Source organism: Fringilla coelebs (genome assembly GCF_963513975.1).
Source record: "Fringilla coelebs genome assembly, chromosome: 8".
Classification (NCBI taxonomy): Eukaryota; Metazoa; Chordata; class Aves; order Passeriformes; family Fringillidae; genus Fringilla; species Fringilla coelebs.
This window is the reverse complement of record NC_140066.1, coordinates 2,114,112-2,133,264: the sequence shown is the minus strand read 5'-3', so window position 1 is coordinate 2,133,264 and position 19,153 is coordinate 2,114,112. Positions and strand designations below refer to the sequence as shown.

The following is a 19,153-nucleotide window of genomic DNA, read 5'->3' as shown; positions in this document are numbered from 1 at the left end:
GCGCGGGAAGTTTGACCTTCCGAACCGCTCCCGGTTCTGGGATGGGGTTCTGAGGGCTGGCGGGGCGGCACCGGCCTTCCTCGGGCTGGGAAGCGCTCGGGGCTGCCCGGGGTGGCCGGTGAGGGGAAGCCGCCGCTGCCGAGGGTGTTGGCGCTGGGCACGGCGGGCTGTGTGGGCTCTGCCCCGGCCGGCCCGCAGCTCCCCAGGCATCGCTCGGGGACGGGAGAGCGGCAGGCTTGGCCGCTCCGCCTCATGGTTTGGCTCTTGGAAACTGAACCTTGAATTCCGGTTTTCTAAACAGCTTCGGGTAATGGGTAAAAATTTACTGCTCCGTGTTGGAGGTGTTTGTGTGGCTGTGGGAGTTCGTGCCTGCAGGGAGATACAAGCTTTCTCCCAAGCACAGGGTTTGCAGTACAGTTGCAATTAGTTTACTAGTACTTATGGATATGAGGACACAAAAATGGAGCACTAACTGTAATAAAGTTGCTTGTATTTATAGAGATTTTCTACACTCTACCCATACAGAACTAAAAAAAACCCAAAAAAACCCAAAAACACCCAAACAAAATATAAAAATTGAAGGGGAGTAAAATTTGGTTTCTATTTGAAGCTTTCCCTCTTTTTGCATGTAGGTCGGCTGTTTTCAAGCAGTGCAGTGTTCTTTGTAATTAGCTGTCACTTCAGTTTTCAGAAGAAAGTGGCTACCTCACCTGATGTGATCCTGAAGAATGGGCTGAACAACAGATACCGTGTGCTGGAGGTCAGCGTGATACAGAGGAATGGAAGTGACCCTGAGAAACACTTGACAATTACAGCCTCCCCCTCACTGGAAGATACAGAACTGTGCATCCTTAGGAATGGCTGGTAATCCACACAGATGTTTGAAAAGAGAATGAAATACTGGATTATTAACTTTTGTTTGTATTGCCTATGAATTGAGTTTTACGGCCTTAAAAGTGATAGGGAATCCTGAAGGAATCTTTATTTAATGTAATATTATAAGTGTGCTAGCATAATGGATATCATCTTGAGAGACCTGATCTCAGGTAATGTGTGTTGAGTGGGCACTGCTGCCTTGCAGTTTTGTCTTTGTAAATATGCCTTTATTCACTCTCAGGGTTTCTTTAGGTCAACTTCTACAAAGAACCCAACCCAGCATTTCAGAGAACCTTGAATCAGCTCTGTTAGTGTGTTATTTCTGATCCGTCGTGTCTGTCATTTGCAAACATTGATTGTGTGGGTGTATTCCCTCGCAGGGAGTCTGTCCCCGTGGTTCCAGGGGACATTGTTCATTTGGAAGGGGAGTGCAGCTCTGGCACGTGGGTGATCAATGCCCAGAGTGGGTACCTGGTGCTGTACCCAGACCTGCTGCTCTCGGGCACCACCATCTCCAGCAGCATCCGCTGCATGAGGAGGGCAGTGCTGAGTGAACGCTTCAGGGTGAGTGTCCATCCCACGCTGTCTGTGAGCTCCTGTCCCACTGGCACTGCTGCCTTAGCTCAGGGTTAAATCAGGCTGTTGGAAATGGCATTATCAGCAATTCATAATGTTTGCAACACAGAATAATTTAGGGTGGAAACTGTCTCTGGTTGAGCTTCTCTTGGTTTTTTTTTTTTGAGAATTGCACCTGAAATAATGCAGTATTCTTAATATAGCTACTGGGCTAAAGAAATTGTCTTTCCACTTATAATTCTGATAATTTTTTTTATAATATCTTGCTGCATTTTGTGTGGATATGAATCCTTTGTGAGGGATATGCCTCTTGCCATCCATATGAAAATATAACCACACTTGGCCAAGTGAAGGGCTTCTGAAAAATGTGGCTAATTCACTTAATAATTGGTGTGGGCTGACTCTGGAGTCTGAATCTAGCTGCTCGATCTTGGAAAGAGAAGTTTCTTGTGGTAGAAGTGTAGAAGTTCTTGTGTAGAAGTTTCTTGCTGATGTATGAGAGATATGCTGATAAATAGAGAAGCAACAGCTGCCAGCTGGTTAAAACTTCCAGACATGATACGAATATAAATCCAAATTAATAAGGAAATTTTAATGGAGTGGTAAACAGCCTGGTTGGGAGCCTGTGACTGGAACAAGAAAATTAAGTCCAGGAGGTTAAGACCATGAAATGGTTTTCAACTCTTTATTGGAGGAGTAAGAGGGATAAAATAATTGTTGGGACAGTGCACAGGGTCCCAACTGGGATAGCAGCATCTCCCTGTTGTGAGTGCTCACAGATCTCTGCTCTGTGAGAGATCCACAATACCACAGTGTTGAGGTTCCCAGCTGTTTGGTAGTGACTCCTGTCAGGGTTGTTTACTACCACTTTCAGTTCCTGTGAGTCTCCAGAGCCCAGCCCTGCTGATGGGGTTCTGAGCCATCTTGGTGACACATGGGATGATTTTGCTGTGAGCTGGTAACAGGAAACTGCTTCATGCAAGAAATCTGTGTAAGATTGTAAAGGTATGTATTTGCACTAGGAAATGCCTGCAGGCAGAACTTTCTCAAAGTTTTATTTGAATCTGTGCCTTTGCCTGCCAGTCACGTAGAGATTGTATCCTGACATTGTCAGGGTTGGGATAGAGCAATAGGTGAGACCCACTTCAATTCAGGTTTACCAGATAATCACTAGTGAGGTGAAAGCTTTCATGACCTTCTAGCTAAATAAGTGCAGGCTGTGATGTGCAGCAAATAAAATCCAGAAATTTGGCAGAGAAGTTGGCATGAAATGGGCACAAATCTTCAGGTATGGTGACATCTGTTGCAGGGCTCCGAGTCGGGTTCAGCCCAAATGCTCGTTGGGACAATTCTTCATGACATCTTCCAGCAATCAGTCACCAATGACTTGACACAAGAAAAGGTGCAAGAACTAGCAAATAAAATTGTGTATGGACAAAAATACCTCAAAGAAATGTAAGTAGCATTACAGCTGCCTTTTATGTGTGGAAGACAGGGCAGGAACCAGCAATTTGAGCCAGCAATTTCAGTTTACTTTAGGGGATCTTTTAGTAAGATAATTATCCATTTGATAACTTAATTTTATTTGCCTTCCCTGCTGAGCTACTACTATATATCTGAACTAGTTTTTTGGAGTAACTGTATGTGGCAGGCTTTTTTTTTACTTTTAGACCAAGCAGGTTGCAGTGTTTGTGTCTGTAACATTAGATTTCCAGGCATCTCTCTGAGCTGATTTGAATGGGACAAATATGATCCTCAGTAATGAACCTGGAACCTTATGACTGACCAAGAATTGAATTTCTGTTAATTTCATATCTTTATCAGGTTATCTCAGTTGTTGGGAGACCTTTAACTTATTTTCTCAGCTGAGCTAATGGAAATGTTAGGCAATGCTTAGTATTTCCCTCAAGAAGTGGGAAGATGAATGGCTCTTAGTTATAACATTTTACTGCAGGCTTGATTAGAATACAATTCTACTCATGTAAATTAAAAATCATTATATATAGACTGTTTTAAATTGTATGTTGGGAAATATCAGTATCTGTTGACCCCAGATGAGTCCCATGTTGAAGTTGTAATGGCAAGATTTATTACTCTTAGTTCTCTTATGAAGACAATATTTTGAATTGTGGCTGCTGAAATGCCTTTATGTCCCTCTGGGCCTCCATGAAACTTAATTTGCAATTCTTTTTTGCATATGTAGGCTACTGTTTATTTGGATTGAAAAATAACTTGCATAAGTCTGCTGCCTGTGGTGATTTGCACTCCTGTGAACCTTTTTGTGCAAAATCCACTCTGTTGCTGTAGAATAATGACATTCTTTCCAGTGGTTGCCAGCACTGAATTATCTAATGCCACACAACTAGATTTTGTGACATGCTCTGTCAAAATGCATGTAAGAAGCAGATGAGGATATCCAGAATGGATCTTCTGGTATAGCATTTGTCTTGTAATAGATGTTCAGTTAATAGTTTTATGAATTGAGTTGAACCTCTATGAAACTGTTGTTATCTACAGTTTATAGATATTTATAAGAACTTGACAGTTACTTCCAATAATCTTGTTGCTACTGAGGCAAATCTCTTTAGTACCAACAGCAGATTTTATATTTTGTTTCCTTCATGTGCATGTCTTTTTTTTTTAGGTATCTCTTAAATCTGAAACAAGCACAAATAATGCAAGAAATAGAAGAATATTTGCCATCATTTTTCAAGTGGGCAGAAGACTTCATGCACAATCCAGCAAACCAAAACAAAATGCAACTAAAACTGTAAGAGGCCAGATTTAAAAGTTTAAACCGTTCTATGTTGTGTATCTTGTTCAGTTCACTTGAAATTTTTAGAACTCCTTATGCACATCTGTTGGGTGATTTGGAGCTAATTCCTGGCCTCCCTGATTGTAGAGCTGTCCTTGTGCTGCATGTTTAGGGTAAGACACAAAACCTGAGGGGGAAGTGACTTCAAAATCCCTAAATCCTTGTGAACAGCATGGTACAAACCAGAGCTTTTAGTGAGCAGAAGAGCAAGGATATTTGAGCTGCTGACTAAAGTAAGAGTTACTGCAGGTATGAGCAAGACTACAAATCAGAATGTGAAACTATTAATGAAATGGAGTTCTTGACTAGTAAAAGATTTCTTTGGTGAAATGGTGATTTTACTGAAATGCTGCTGAGCTTTTCTTGTCTGTGGCTTCTTGCTGTTAATTGTAATAACCATAGGGTGTTAAAGTTTCAGTGAAATGGCAGATCTGACTAAAACCTCTACACTACTCTCAAGTGTATGACAGAGTGTGGTTATTGAGAAAAGACCAAAAACTATTAAAAACAGTTTAAAGTCTTATTTAACTTTGAAATTTAGGTAAATAGCAAAACTAACTGAAATTAGTTTCTGATATGTTGCTTCCTCTGTTAATGGGAAGATTAGTTTAAGACTTGATGCATTTTATTTCTCAAGTTAGTACCTAAAGGGCACTTGTAATGCAGAAATATACTGAGTTGCAACACATTTTAATGTTTAAATATTAATAATTAAGGGAAATTGTTAACTTCTGGCTTAATTTTCTTCCTAGGTCAAATGGTGGGAAAACAGAAGAGGTGTCTTCTAAGATAGAGGTTGTAGATATCTTGGACATTGAAGAGAATATCTGGTCTCCCAGGTTTGGGTTGAAGGGCAAGATTGATGTTACAGCCAGGGTGAAAATCCATTGCCAGTCTGGAGAACAGTCTCGGGTAATGCCTTTAGAGCTCAAGTCTGGCAAGGAATCCAACTCCATAGAGCACAGAAGTCAGGTACTAGAACCAAATGTCTCATTTCACTGTCACAGCTGTGTGTCCTTTTTTGTTGGTGACCTATTTTGTCTTAGGAGTATGAAACAGTTTGTATGTGGTATAATCTAAATTCATGGATAGCTCATCGTGTACATTTACCACCTTCAAGCACACTTATGGGTTTTTTATCCTGAATTATGTTCTTTAATCTCTTCTTACTACATTCAAATATGAGGTTGAAGCAAACTGTTTCAGGAACTAGGGTTATACATATTTCCATGTAGCTGGTCTGATTTAGAGAGGTGGTAGCCTTGCTATAAGGTTTTAAAGATGCCTTTTAATTTAAATCCTTGGTAAAATTCTTACTACTTGCAGCTTCTAGAAGACTTGTGACAATAATGGCTCTTTAGCCACATAAATTGTGGAAGAACTGAATGCAGTTTAGAATGTGTTTTGGTTTTAATGTTTTGCCTGGGTTAGCAATGATTTTCCTCACAGGAGATAAGTGTGGGCTGTGTTTTGGGTTTGTGCTGAGCACAGGTTGATAACACAGGGATGTTGCTGTTATGGCTGAGCAGGGCTCACACAGAGCCAAGGCCTTTCCTGCTCCTCCCAGGGCCAGCCTGGGGGAGATGGGAAGTGAGGGGACACAGCCAGGACAGGGGACCCCAGGGATCAAAGTGGTGTCCCACACCATGGAGCTGATCATCATACTCACTATCTAGGGTGGGGGAAAGAAGGAGGAAGGGTGGGGGGCACTGCAAGGTTTGGAGGAGTGCTGGAGTTTAGCCTTCCCAAGGCACCATTCCATGTGATGGGCCCTGCTCTCCTGGGGGTGGTTGAACACCTGCCCAACCTCAGGAAGCTGTGAATGAATTCCTTGTTTTTCTTTGCTTGCATGTGTGGCTTTTCTTTTCCATCTTAAAGTGCCTTTATCTCAACCTTCAGCGAGGGTGGGGAGGTGAGTGAGCAGCTGTGTGGTACTTGGTTACTGCTTGGGGTCAAACCACAGCAGCTATACTGGAATGATATGTATTTCAGTATGTATATATGTATTTATGTAAAATGTTTGCAGGTTATTCTGTACACATTGCTGAGTTTAGAGCGGAGAGCGGATCCTGAAGCTGGATTTCTTCTTTATCTAAAAACTGGTACAATGTATCCTGTGTCTGGAGCTCGCATGGACCGGAGAGGTAAAGTTGTTCCCCTACACTGGAAACTATAATTCTCTTAAATATTGCTAAAATCTTTCTTTATAACTGTAAAGTGTACTCTTATGAAAATAGCTGTACTTGGGGATACTTCACTCATTACTAAGCTTATGTTAAAAATTCAGTTGTTTTATTAATACAGTGCAAAGACCTTGTGAATAATCAGTTCTTAGTTGACTAAAAAGTTGATAGCTAATTACTTTTGAGGTAGAAATTGTTACAAGCAAAATCATCAGCTTAGTTTATCCTTTTTTTCACAGAATTAATGAAGTTGAGAAATCATGTGGCCTTCTATTTAACACACAGTACCTATAAATCTGATGTGGGAAGGCAGAATTCACAGCTTGCTGCTTTGCCTCCTGTGATTGATGACGGTCAAACATGTAAATATTGTTCCCAAATGCACAACTGCTTTCTGTACAGCAGGTAAATAAAAAAATCTGACTAATGTTTTTAAATGAGATTGAATAATTGTATCTGTTGATATAATAATTTCATTTTTGTGGTTGACAGTTTTGTATATGCTGGAGACTTTTCCACCCCAAAAGAATCTTCCACAGGTTTCTCTACAACTGTTATAATTCAGCTCCTGATCTCACAGAGACTTAGTATGTTTGCTCAGGTACACTTTTTGCAAGACAAAATCTGAGTAAGTCTCAACAAAATACTTGATGACAATAACAGATCTGTTTTAAAAGCTATATTCTTGCAGCTCTCTGCAAGAGGCAATCTCTGGGCCTGAGTTCTGGCTGGAGAGCCACATTTTCAGGTTCATTCTGTAGAAGATTGTTTCCCTGTAGGGTATGACACAAGTAATACATTGATACTACTCTGCTGAAGTGTTATTGCATCTCCTGGTCAACAGACATAGTGAGCAAATATTCCATAAAATTTCACACAAAGTTGTTGAATTCTTTTAACAACCGTTACAAGTTTTAGTCTCTATGCTGCACAAAAACCAACCAGAATTGTATGTGGAAGAGATCAAATGAGGTTTGTTAGAAAAGGAGTGCCTTGGGGGTGGTCTTGTGGAAATTGAACACCTGTTTACTTTTAAAATTAGAGGGGTCAAAGTGTATGTTGAGGGAGCTTTGTGGGGATACCTGATATGTTTCTGTAAAATCCTGCTTCTAATACTCAGTTGTTGCAGCAGCAGGATATATAGCTGGATAGCTATTTACTTCTGAAGAAGCATTTCTCTCTCTGGTTGTGTTTTGAATGTATGATCTGATATAATGTCTATTGATATTTAGTTTTGAAAAAAATTTACTTGAAGTTTGCTTGTGTATTAGCTATTAAATCCCCATTGCTTAGCTAAATATCAAAATAGTATATTACAATAAAAGGAGCAAAAGGTAAACTCTGTAAATGTATGTTACTATCTTTGAAATGCCTTTATTTGGTCTTTGATTAACTTACTGCCCTTCAAAATGATAGAGATGATGTGAAGTTACTCATACAAGATTAGGCATCTGAATAAAGGATACAGATTCTACTTTATTCAAGTAGTGATAAATTAATCTGTCTGGTATGTTACAGTAGGTATTTGGATTGTTGTTATGTACAAATGGACTTGCAGGTGAAAAAGGATGCAGGCTGAGCCTTTCTGTGGCTGGTTCTTTCCTTAGAGCTGTGGAGCAGAAGATGGCCAGTGTGGCATTTCCTCCTGCTTTGGTGCCTGTCATTGACAGAGAGACCCAGCACCTGAAACCCTCCCACCTGGAATATTTCAGCCTCTGGTATCTGATGTTAACCTTGGAGCTGCAAAGTGGAGAGCATAAAAAAGGATATAAAAATATATGGATGACACCTTCTTTGGAAAGGTAAAGTGTAATTTCTAAACTCGTGACAATGATGCTTCCTTCCTTCCTTTTGTTTGTTTTGTATTTTGGTTTTGATGGTTGGTTGTGGGTGGTATGGTTTTTAAACTTGTGGGGTTTTATCTTAATAGTTCTCTTACAGAGAGGATCTTAATATTAAAATATCTCTTTTTTTAATACCTTCAGAGAGAAGGCTGGAGATTGTGTTGGAAACATGATCAGAGTTGATGAAGTCCATGAAGTTTCTGAGGGACAGTATCTCCATTTTTTCCAGCGTAGAAATGGTGCCATACCTGGGACAAACCTGTTGGTTGGTGATCGAGTGGTTGTGAGTGGAGAGGAAAAGGGTTTGCTTGGTTTGGCTACTGGCTATGTTAGAGAAGTCAGTGGAACAAAAGTCTCCTGTTTGTTGGGCAGGTAATAGGATAAAAAGAAAAGTATCTGTATGCAAACACTCTGGCACTGGCTTGAGGAAGAGTGCTGCTGGGTGTCCAAAAAGCTGTGACATGTCCTGACTCTTCCTACTGGTGATGCCTCAGGGTTTAGCTTCCATATTTTTCAGATTCTGTGCTGCTTTAGTTTGTAAGTCTGGGCTTCATATTAGGGGTTAGTTAAGCTCTCTGCACAGAGCAGGGAGACAAAACAATTCCTGCTCTAGCTGGGCACCAAGGACAAATGATCCAAATCTCAGGCCCAGGAGCATAAACAACTGGACTGAAGAGAGAAAAACAAGGATGGGGCTTCATGGGCTAAAGCTGTAACTGGACAATTAACTCCAATATGTAAATGGGCCAGAACTTATAAAAGGGAGAGACCCTGTGACTGGGTGTGCATTTTGTGGCCATTTTGGTTCATCCTGGGTGCAGCCCTGGCTGGGCTCTTGTGCTGCCCAAGGTGCATCCATTGAGGAGATCCTTTTAATAAATCCCTGCTTTATTCTTTAGCTCCATCTGGTCTCTGCTCCAGGCCACCCTTCTCAAGGCATTACTGGCTTTGGAGTAGTACCCTTCAGAAATTCTCTTGTTTTGATTGAAACTGTCAGTACCTGCTCTATATGCCTGTCTATTTAACCAGGCTCTTTGAATAAAAGCACATTATAACTCTATTTGCTTACATCTCTAGCATGAATCTGTATGGATACAGTGGTTACTGTGTTAATAATAACTTTCATTGTTCAGTCTATATTGTCTTTAAATTGGGCTTATGTTTTATTATCCCTCATTGGGATCATGCTTTCTTTAGATCAGTTAATAGTGTATTTCAATTAGCTGTTGCTTCACTCTGGGGTCTCTGGAAGATTTCATTTAATATGTAGTAATAAATCTTTAGTCAACATACAGCTGGTAAACAAAATTATTTCATCCATGTTCTTGTCATCCCTCAGGAATTTGTCAAACCTCCCCAAGAACACTGTATTTAGGTTGGATCATGATGAAGGAGATGTTGGTACAGGAGTCCCTTTTAAAAATCTTTCTAAATTGATGAAAGATTGCCCAGTCAGGTATGAAAAATCAACTTAATTTCATGCTTTCAATGTTTTCAGATGAAGTTTCTCAACTGGTAACTCTTATTTGAACTCAGTTTTCTCTTGTTTTTATCTGCAGTGAAAGGCTCCGCAACTTGATCATTGACTTCCAGAAACCAAGTTTTATTCAGCACTTGAGCTCTGTCCTTCCTCCTGAAGCAAAGGAAACTGTTGCAAATATTTTAAAGGGTACGAAGTGACTTTCCCCAAAATTCTCTAATTAGTTGTATGTCTCAACAGCCAAAGAATTTATCATGCTATGAATATAAGGAGTTTTTCCTACTTTGGGGTCCTGTGGTAGTTCTCAGCTTTAAAATGAAAACCAAGTTCTTACCTTTCATGTCTTCCAAGTAGCTGAAGACTCATTTAATCACAGGAAGACCTGATCAGATCCTTGTTCACAACTTTATTTTACTGTTGGCTACAGGCTGCAGTGTGCAGTTGCAGACAGAGGGCTGTGTGATTCCCTCTGTAACCTTTACAGGAGGAAGGGACAGAGACAGCTCTTGGGATGCAGGAAGCTGACCTTGAGGGAGAGGAAGGAGATGGGCTTTGGTGGAAACATTCACTTGTGTAATCAATCACTCTTGCTAACTTGCTGACAAGTGTCAACATAGCGTCATGCTTTGTGGCATTTATTTAAAAACAAAACTTGTGTAGGTATGAGGCAGCATCTTGTATTTGGTGGAAATATTTCCTTATTGTCTGACATGTTTGTCTGTGAAAACATAAATTTAACTGAGTTGTCTTAGAGTAAATGGAATTTTTTATAAAAACTCAGTTTGAAGTCTTACTTTGCTTGAGCTTTGCTTAGTCCAAATAGCTGAAATGTGCTGCTTGTTTGCATCAGGCTGGGGCAAACCAGCTCTGCTGTAATTTTTGTTCTAAACAACATGCTGCTGTATGTGCAGCTCATCAGCCCTTGCTGTGAGCTGTGTGTTTGGATGTGAAAGTGGTATGATCAAACACAAATGCCCAGACACAGTATGTGGAGGTGGTCAATTAAGATATTAGAAAAAAAAGTCACAAAAGGTCTAAAAATAAAAATGTCTTCAGTGACTTATTTCTAGGAGCATAGTGCAGACCTTTTACTACTTATCTTGTGTATTGTGTTTAATGTCATGTTTTCATTAAAACCTACAGACTTTGCTCAGTTCTTGCCTCTATTAAGGGCTTTAGTGAAGGAGAAAACTACAATTTTGCTGTGACTTTAGTAATTATTACCATTTTGATGAAGTGTATTAATTTAATTTTTCTTTCTTCTGAAAGGTCTAAATAAGCCTCAGAAACAGGCAATGAAACAAGTGCTACTTTCAAAAGACTACACACTGATTGTGGGTATGCCTGGAACAGGAAAAACGACTACAATATGTGCTCTAGTAAGATCATGTACTTTGGAGTTTAATTTTTTTGGTGAGATTTAGAGGATAGACCAACTGTGTAGAGTCATGACATCATCTGACAGTATCTGTATAATTTCAAGGAAGAAAACACATTTCTTTTTGCTTAACCTATATTTGGTAGAACTAAAATTGGATTTTGTGGAGTAGGATGGTCAATTGCTTGTGTAGGAATGTATGTGGGAGGGAGGAGATTGAAGTGTGATATTTAATCACTTCTGTGATGCTTTAGTGTTAAAATTCTTTGGCTCCAGATATCAGCAAGTCTTCAAAGCCTGAGTTATAGCAAAAAAGAGGGACTCTTGAACAGCCAGTAATTTTTCCACTATGAATTGTATGAACCTGTGGGGTTGCACCCATGTGCAGTCTGCTGCCATCTCCTCTAGCTGGTGGTTCTCTTTTCATGAAAGAGCAGTGTTACCCTGCTTCCATTTGTCATCAGCTGGTGGGAGGAGGAGCCTGGAGAGCAGACAGCTGCTGCAATCTTCAGATCAGCCCATTGCCCTGAACCTCCAGTGCTGAATTGCCATGGAGAGCAGTGCTGTGGGAACGGGCTGCATGGCTTCTTACAGCAGGGGTTTTAGAGTGCAGGTTCTTGGCTCTGTGTGAGCAGCCTTGTGAGCCTGCTGGCCATGGCAACCCTCAGGACTGTTGCCCACATTGTCAGTGGCCAGCTGATACATCTGGCCAGGGAGACAGATACAGACCAGGTCATGCTTATTATTATCCCTCCAAAACCCCTTGTGTTTTTCACCTTAGCCAACTTGAGATTGTTGATTCTTGCAGATGAATCCTTTTCTGCTTCTCCTTAACAGCTTGTCCTTTTCTTTCCCTTTTCCACTCATTAGGTGAGAATTCTTTCTGCTTGTGGCTTTAGTGTCCTTCTGACCAGTTTTACACACACAGCTGTGGACAATGTCCTGCTGAAGTTGGCCAAATTCAAAGTTGGTTTCTTGCGCTTGGGGCGAGCTCAGAAGGTTCACCCAGATATTCAGAAATATACAGAAGAAGAAATCTGCAGGTCCAGATCAATTAAGTCTGTAACAGATTTGGAAGAGCTCTATAATAGTCAGGTGAGAAAAATGGGTTTTTTTGCTAGCCCTTCAAATTATTTAAGATAATTACTTTAGTATTTTGTTTGGATGCTGCAGAGAAGAAACCCTTCCCAAGGGTGTGTACTGCTGTAAGAAATCTGGGCTGAAAGAAATACTCAACCTCTGCATTGTTTTAATTTCTTTATAGCCAGTAATGACCTACATTAAGTCTGCAAGTTGAGAAGCTTTGTTTATGTCCACACAAAGTAACTCATCATTGTAAGTAATAAGCCCCAAAGATTCCAGTGCTTTTATCTGAGGTTTTGTGAATGGGCTGCTGCAGCCTCCTTTAGCATTATTTACATTCTGCTGCTGTTTGTGCCTTCTCCCTCCCACTGGTGCTCCTTGTGCCATTAGTACAATCAGCAGATGGGGAGAGGAAGTGGAATGCTGTGGAGCTGACCTGGCCAAACCCTTATTTTTGATTGAAAGATTAGTGCTGTCTGTGTGAATGTTAATGCAAACTGTAATGGGAGCTAGGTCATATGAGTCAGTGGCAGCTTTAAATTCAATTCACTGAAAGAATGAAGTTTGATGGGAGTTGGAGTAAATGCCAACTTCACAAAAGCTGCCATTTATTTTTATTGATAAGTATTACAGGGAATGACTGAGGTCATAAGGGGAATGACTTGGCATTTCTTATTTTGGTCATTTTGGATTGCAGTGGAAGCACAGCCATGGGAAGAACTGTGTTGCTATTGTTTTATCTTTTCTTCAGTATTGAAAAAAAACCCCAAACCACCTGATTTTTCACTGTAGTCATTTCAGCACACTCCACGAATTGTCCATGAATAGAACCTGGCATCACTCTGAACACATGACAGGAACAAGTTGTTTGCTACAGTCTGCTCTAAAGCTGGTTTTGTCACTTGCAGTTGATACAAGAATATGTCAGGCCAATATATATCTAAGTGATGCTGATCTGATTTCAAGGATAAATAATTTGATTTCTTTGATTTTACAGTTTAGTTCAGTTTAATGGGAAATATTTTTTCTTTTATTATAAAGAATATAGTGTTAAGGGATATAAAATGTACCTTATCCTTGAAGTGTGTCTCAATTTTCAGCCAGTGGTAGCAACATCTTGCATGGGAGTAAATCACCCCATCTTTGCTCAGAAGCAGTTTGACTTCTGTATTGTTGATGAAGCTTCTCAAATCAGCCAGCTCATCTGCCTGGGCCCACTGTTCTGCTCCAAAAGGTTTGTGCTGGTGGGGGATCATCAGCAGCTGCCTCCACTTGTGCTGAATGCAGAAGCAAGGTAAGATAAAATGCTGCTGGACAATTACTAGTCACAGATTCTGGGAAGGCTCTTGCAGTGTTCTGATTGACACATTTTGATTTTTGTCTTTGTGTTGTAACAGAGATCTTGGCATGAGTGAAAGCTTATTTAAAAGGCTGGAACAAAACCAAAATGCTGTTGTCCAATTAACTGTGCAATACAGAATGAATAGGTACTTTCAACATTTATTGATTAAAATGTGTTCTTGATGTGGGATTGAAATGGTGACATTTTTATGCCTTTTCTTGTTTTTTAAATCTTTAGTAAGATTATGTCATTGAGTAATATGCTGGTATATGAAGGCAAACTGGAATGTGGCTCAGAGAAGGTGTCAAATGCCACTGTTAACTTGCCCAACCTAAAGAAATTGAAACTGGACTTTGGGGATGCTTCAAAGACATGGCTGAAAGAAGTCCTTGATCCAGACACACCTGTGTGTTTTCTGAACACAGAGAAGGTAAAGTTCAATATGCTCTTTCAACATGTAAAACTTCATTCAGCTTAGGTAGGGTAAAACAGGGAACTTCAGAAAGTGTTTTTCCAGCATCATGTGAAGTGTGCAGCACACAAAAACATCCTTGGCTTTGTTGGCAGAGCTGAGCAGGGTGGTACAGCTGCTGCTGGAAACTTCACATCTGAGAACAGCTGAAAACTTGAATTTAGATACTACTTCAGAAAATATTGTATGGACTTTAAACTTTGTTTTTCCTGTGAAGTGCAGCTTAAAGAGTGCAGCCATACTGGATGTCCTTGCAAGCAGGGAATGGCCTGGTTTGGTGGCAAAGCTGTGTGCCAGTGGCAGCAAGAACTGCAATTCTCCATAGAGTTTTGCTGACATTCTACACATGGAAGTGTAAGGGATGAATAAATTGGCTTAGGTGTGTCTTTTCATGGAGACCCAGAATTTTGCTGGGAAAGTAAAATTCTAGTGCAGATAAAAATTCTGCAAAGAAACTGACTTGCAGGAAAAATGAGGAAGAGTTTAAATGCATGGGGAGAAAGATGAATAAATTAGTACCTGTTTGTGGTCTCCAGTCACACTTGTCACTGTAGTTGGTGATTGGGTTATGATTTAAGTCTTTCTTCCTCCTTAACAGGTTATGTGTTGATTCCTATTAATACTGTGTTTTGCCAATAATATAATATGATTTTGATATAATTATCAACTTTTATGATCTTTTACTGGTCACAACTCACCAGTGTTTCTATGCTCTTTTGACATTGTACAGGATTTATGGTTTTTTACAAGTTTGATAGAATCTCTTTAATGACCTAAAAACAAGCAGTGTTTACTTTGATGGCTTAGAGAAATTTCTAAAAATGTCTAAACTAAACAGAGATATTTTCCAGGAATGCCTAGACAGCTGCAAGGCAGACAGTTGGTCCCAGGGAAGAGGCTTGTTAATAGGAATCTGGATGAACCACTGTTTATCTAGTAATCATAGCAAAATTGCTAGTGAAAAAGTAGAGTTTCTGTTCCATTTTTTTCCCCTAGAAAGCCCATCTCAAGTCTAAGACAGCTGTCCTCTTCATAGAGCCAGGAGGAAAGTTTTTATTTCTAAAATATTCTAGATTTGTTGAGACATGAGGCTATAATGTCATTTCTCCTTTAGAACTTCCTGTCAGAACTCCATGTATTGTGGCAGGCATGGAGGGAGAAATGAAAAAAACCCCACTGAACATGACAGCAAACAAAACCAGCTTTTATTTCCTTTGACTTCATAGTAGGTTTTTTTCCCCCCTGTATTGTTCATAGTGTAACCAAGAAATGCTTATGAAGAAGTAGATTTGGGGGGGGAGGGATACAAACAGAGAGAGAAGGAAGAGGAAAAAACACCATGACACCACCAGGAAGCTTACATTTATTACTCTGGCTTTTAAAATAAAGAAGAAAAAGCCTCTATTGTTTTCTGCTTAACAATGCATCAAGTTTGTGACAGCAATTGGAAATCTATTTGTTTCTTTTCTGCCAACCCCTGTGTCAGTCTGCACTTCTCTGAGAGCTTGGGGCTGGTGGTTTGAAAAATGACATCCTTGATTTAGGGCAAGTCTCCTGAGAATTTCTAGGCCCAAGTTGTTTTTGTTGTGGTTCTGCTGGTGTCCTGTGGGAACAGGACAAATATAAATGTAAGCATGTGTTACCATAAGCATGACACAGCTTGTAGAACTTCTTTCCTGAAATGATTTTTGTATAGTTTTTAGCTACACTTATGCCAGTGTGGTCAGAAATTTACTGTGCAGTTAAACAGTGCTCTTCTGCTTTAAGAGAACTTGAGCACATGGGGTTTGGAGGCTTCCAAACACATTTTCATTGCTATTGGTGCTACTTCAACTTGAGAGAAGACTGAAGTCAAGCAAAGAGAAAAAATTACCAAACTGTGACACTACAATGACAAGAGTTTACATCCTTAGCTTGTTGGTCACATTTATACATGATATAGAGAATGGGAGGTAATAGTTAAGAAATGGTAAATTCAGTGAATATTTAAAGCTTTGGAGTTTATACTACAATTTAATATTACCATTTTGGATAGTTCCTGCTGTAGCTTTAAATGTAGGCTTTCAAACGTTGTAAAAAATTATCCTTTCTGCCATGGAATGAAGAAAATTCACTGTAAATAATGCTGTATAGAGAGTGTTAAAGCAGAAGTCCCATGTAAAATATAATTTGCTCTCTTACTTTATCAGCAGGAAAATGTCCATTTTTGGGTTTTTTGATTTGTGACGTATAATGCCAAACTGTAAAGTCAGAGGATAAAGTCTGACAGTTTCTTAAGGTGACAAGCTAGTGCTAGAAACTCATTTTGGGGATTGTTCCAATTTGTTTTGCAAATGCAGTATAATTCACAGTACAGGCTCTTCTATTTAGTAAAATTTAGCATTTAACTTTATTTCTTTATTTAATACCATCAGTATAAATCCACATATGACTCAGTGAGTTAGGGACAGAACATAGTACCCCATTACAGACAGCAAAAGTCATTGTTTTCTGTTTGTATTTTTAAAGGTCCCAGCACCAGAACATGCAGAAAAAGGTGGCATAAGCAATGAGACAGAAGCTAAAATAGTGCTTTTCCTCACATCCTTATTTATTAAGGTATCTTTTACTTTATTACATGGTTTGGAGGGAGACCTTTAATGTTTTTACATTGCTTTAGTAGTGGTGACTGTATGTGTTGGGGGATAATCTTAAGGATAAATTGGAGATTGTCTTCATGTCAGTGTAGTGGGGAGCCTGAGGTCTGCATTTCCTTCCCTGTCCTTGCCTGCTTGGATCTGAGATGCAAAAAACACAAAAGCTGCAAATAGGGGAGAGAATTTGCCTTTGTTCCTTCTTTCATCCAGAAATACAGAGCAGGAGCTCTGAGTGTTCACCTCACAGTCTAAAGAAGAAAGAAAAATGAGGATTTCAAGGACATCTGTCTTTGTGCCAAGTTAAGACAAAGCTTGGGAGCTTTCAGTAACTGATGTTTTCTATCTCCTTTAGTTAATACTAGTTACACCTACAGTTCCATTAGTTTAGATACAATCTCTTGCAGCACTGTTTAGAAAAAAAATTAATTAGAAAAATCTTTCTGACTGTACTGAGTTTTCCAAGCCAACTGCAGTGACAGATTTTTTTCTCCTCTTTCTTCTTCATTCAGGCTGGCTGTAAGCCCTCAGACATTGGCATCATATCACCCTACAGGCATCAGTTAAAAACAATCACTGACTTGATGGCAAAATGGAAGGAGAACAGAGTGGAAGTGAACACGGTTGACAAATACCAAGGAAGAGACAAAAGCATCATAATCGTGTCTTTTGTGAGGAACACTATTGATGAAAATGTAAGCTGGTTGTTTTAACTTCATTCCAGTCCATTTCAGTAGTTTAGATGCATTTTGAAGATGAGTGGTTTATGGCCATTAAGTAGGAAAAATAAAAGCAAGTGACATTTCTTTTCCAGCTTGGCACCCTGCTGAAGGACTGGCGCCGCCTGAACGTTGCTATCACCAGAGCTAAGCACAAGCTGGTCATGGTGGGCTGTGTTCCCTCCCTGTGCTGCTACCCTCCCCTGGAGAAGCTCCTCTGCCATTTGCAGTCCCAGGCAATGATATCCTTTTTCTCCCTGCTGGTTTGGGAAAGGGGAAAGCTGGGATTGACTCGCTGAGATTTGAGGTGAGAATGGGAAGATCTTTGATTATTTAGGTTATACTTTTAACAGGGATTGGCAGCACAGCACAAAATGTGCTGATGACATTTGCCAGAAGTGTACTTGAGATCAAGCTAGTGGATGGGTTTAGAACCTTTTCTGTCTTCAACAGCAGAAAAAGTCAATGCTGACTTGCATAACTGGACATAATTTTTTGATTTTGAGGCCTGAATTTTTAATTTTTAATGCTTTTGCATTTTTTCCTGTGATCGTTTTGAGTTTCTTGGCATCTTAACATCAGTGTGATTGCTTTCTTCCACTCAACACATCTGCTTCATGAATAATCTTGGTGGAAAGGAAAACAGTGTCACTTTCAGATGACTTGGTAATTTTTTCTTTCTCTCTGGCATTGTACTGAATAAGCTTTAACTATTGCTGTTTCCATCTCCTAATTAAACAGGAAAGAACCTTGTTAGCTGCTTTCTTTGCAAGCATCCTTGCATATTCAAACAGGTTTTTGTGAAAGGCAAGTGTTGTTAAAATGCTTCCTTAACTTGCTACATCTTGAATCTTCCAGCCGGGGCTCATGAAAGTATCCACAAGTGTAACATCTTATGAGTGGGGAAGATGGAAAGTTTTACAGGACTTTGTATCTTCTCTTCTGCTGCTGTTTCATGGAAATAGCTGGTAATTGGAGTATCAGTGCTGATGTGCACTCTTCAGCCTGGAGGCAGCCAAAACAGGAAGCATTCAATTATTTGGAAGTTTCCTTTCAGTAGAATAACAGACATTTCTTGAAAAACCTGATAGTTACAGAACTAAAGCACCCAGCTTACTGGTGGCAAACCAGAAGTATGAAGCACTCTGTTCCTTCCACTGCTGGATATTGCTATATTCTCTTTTAACCTGATGATCAGTTACCTGCAGAAGTGACTGGTGAAGCACTTGGAGAGGAAGGGACTGTAAACCAGTGTTGTAGTGAGTCAGCTTTCTGGGCTCAATTTGGTTTTAGAAACTTGAAAATGTAATTTACATACAATAATGTCATTTGTTAGAATTCCTAATTAAGGTGCTGTGTTGTGCTGTTTGGAAAAAAATAATAGAAAAAGCTTCTTCCTCTTCTTCAAAACCTCACATTGTCCTTTGAAGTCTACTCCTGCTTTTAAAAATGCTTTTATATTTATGTACATAATGTAATTAATCTCTCATGTGAAGATCTCTTGATTTTGCATACCTCAGGGAGAAATGTGATGCTGATTCACTTAATCCCCTGTTACTAACTTGTGTTCAGCAGATCAATCTGAAGTGAAATGCTTCATAGTAAAACTCTTGTTTTCAGTTTATCTGATCTGTAGTCTTCAAAAGGAAAAGGAAACAAAACCAGACATGCAGCTCACTGACTAAGAAGCTTACATGCTCAGGTTGTATTTTTTTAAAGATGATGGCATATCAACAACAGAAAACTTTACTT

The 19,153-nt window shown here is 39.7% G+C and overlaps 1 protein-coding gene across 1 annotated transcript; it reads left to right on the top strand.

The window, feature by feature from the left end:
• Window positions 1–310: 310 nt before the first annotated feature.
• On the top strand, window positions 311–18,300 carry DNA2 (DNA replication helicase/nuclease 2; the record flags this gene model as incomplete). Its single annotated transcript, XM_084210869.1, has 21 exons — window positions 311–314; window positions 633–864; window positions 1,257–1,440; window positions 2,762–2,907; window positions 4,097–4,222; window positions 5,020–5,239; window positions 6,294–6,411; window positions 6,690–6,855; window positions 8,058–8,252; window positions 8,436–8,666; window positions 9,634–9,750; window positions 9,854–9,963; window positions 11,044–11,153; window positions 12,023–12,247; window positions 13,336–13,529; window positions 13,633–13,722; window positions 13,815–14,007; window positions 16,558–16,647; window positions 17,195–17,377; window positions 17,497–17,643; window positions 18,244–18,300. The coding sequence occupies 21 exons, from the start codon at window positions 311–313 to the stop codon at window positions 18,298–18,300; spliced, it is 3,138 nt and encodes a 1,045-aa protein (XP_084066995.1).
• Window positions 18,301–19,153: the final 853 nt, after the last annotated feature.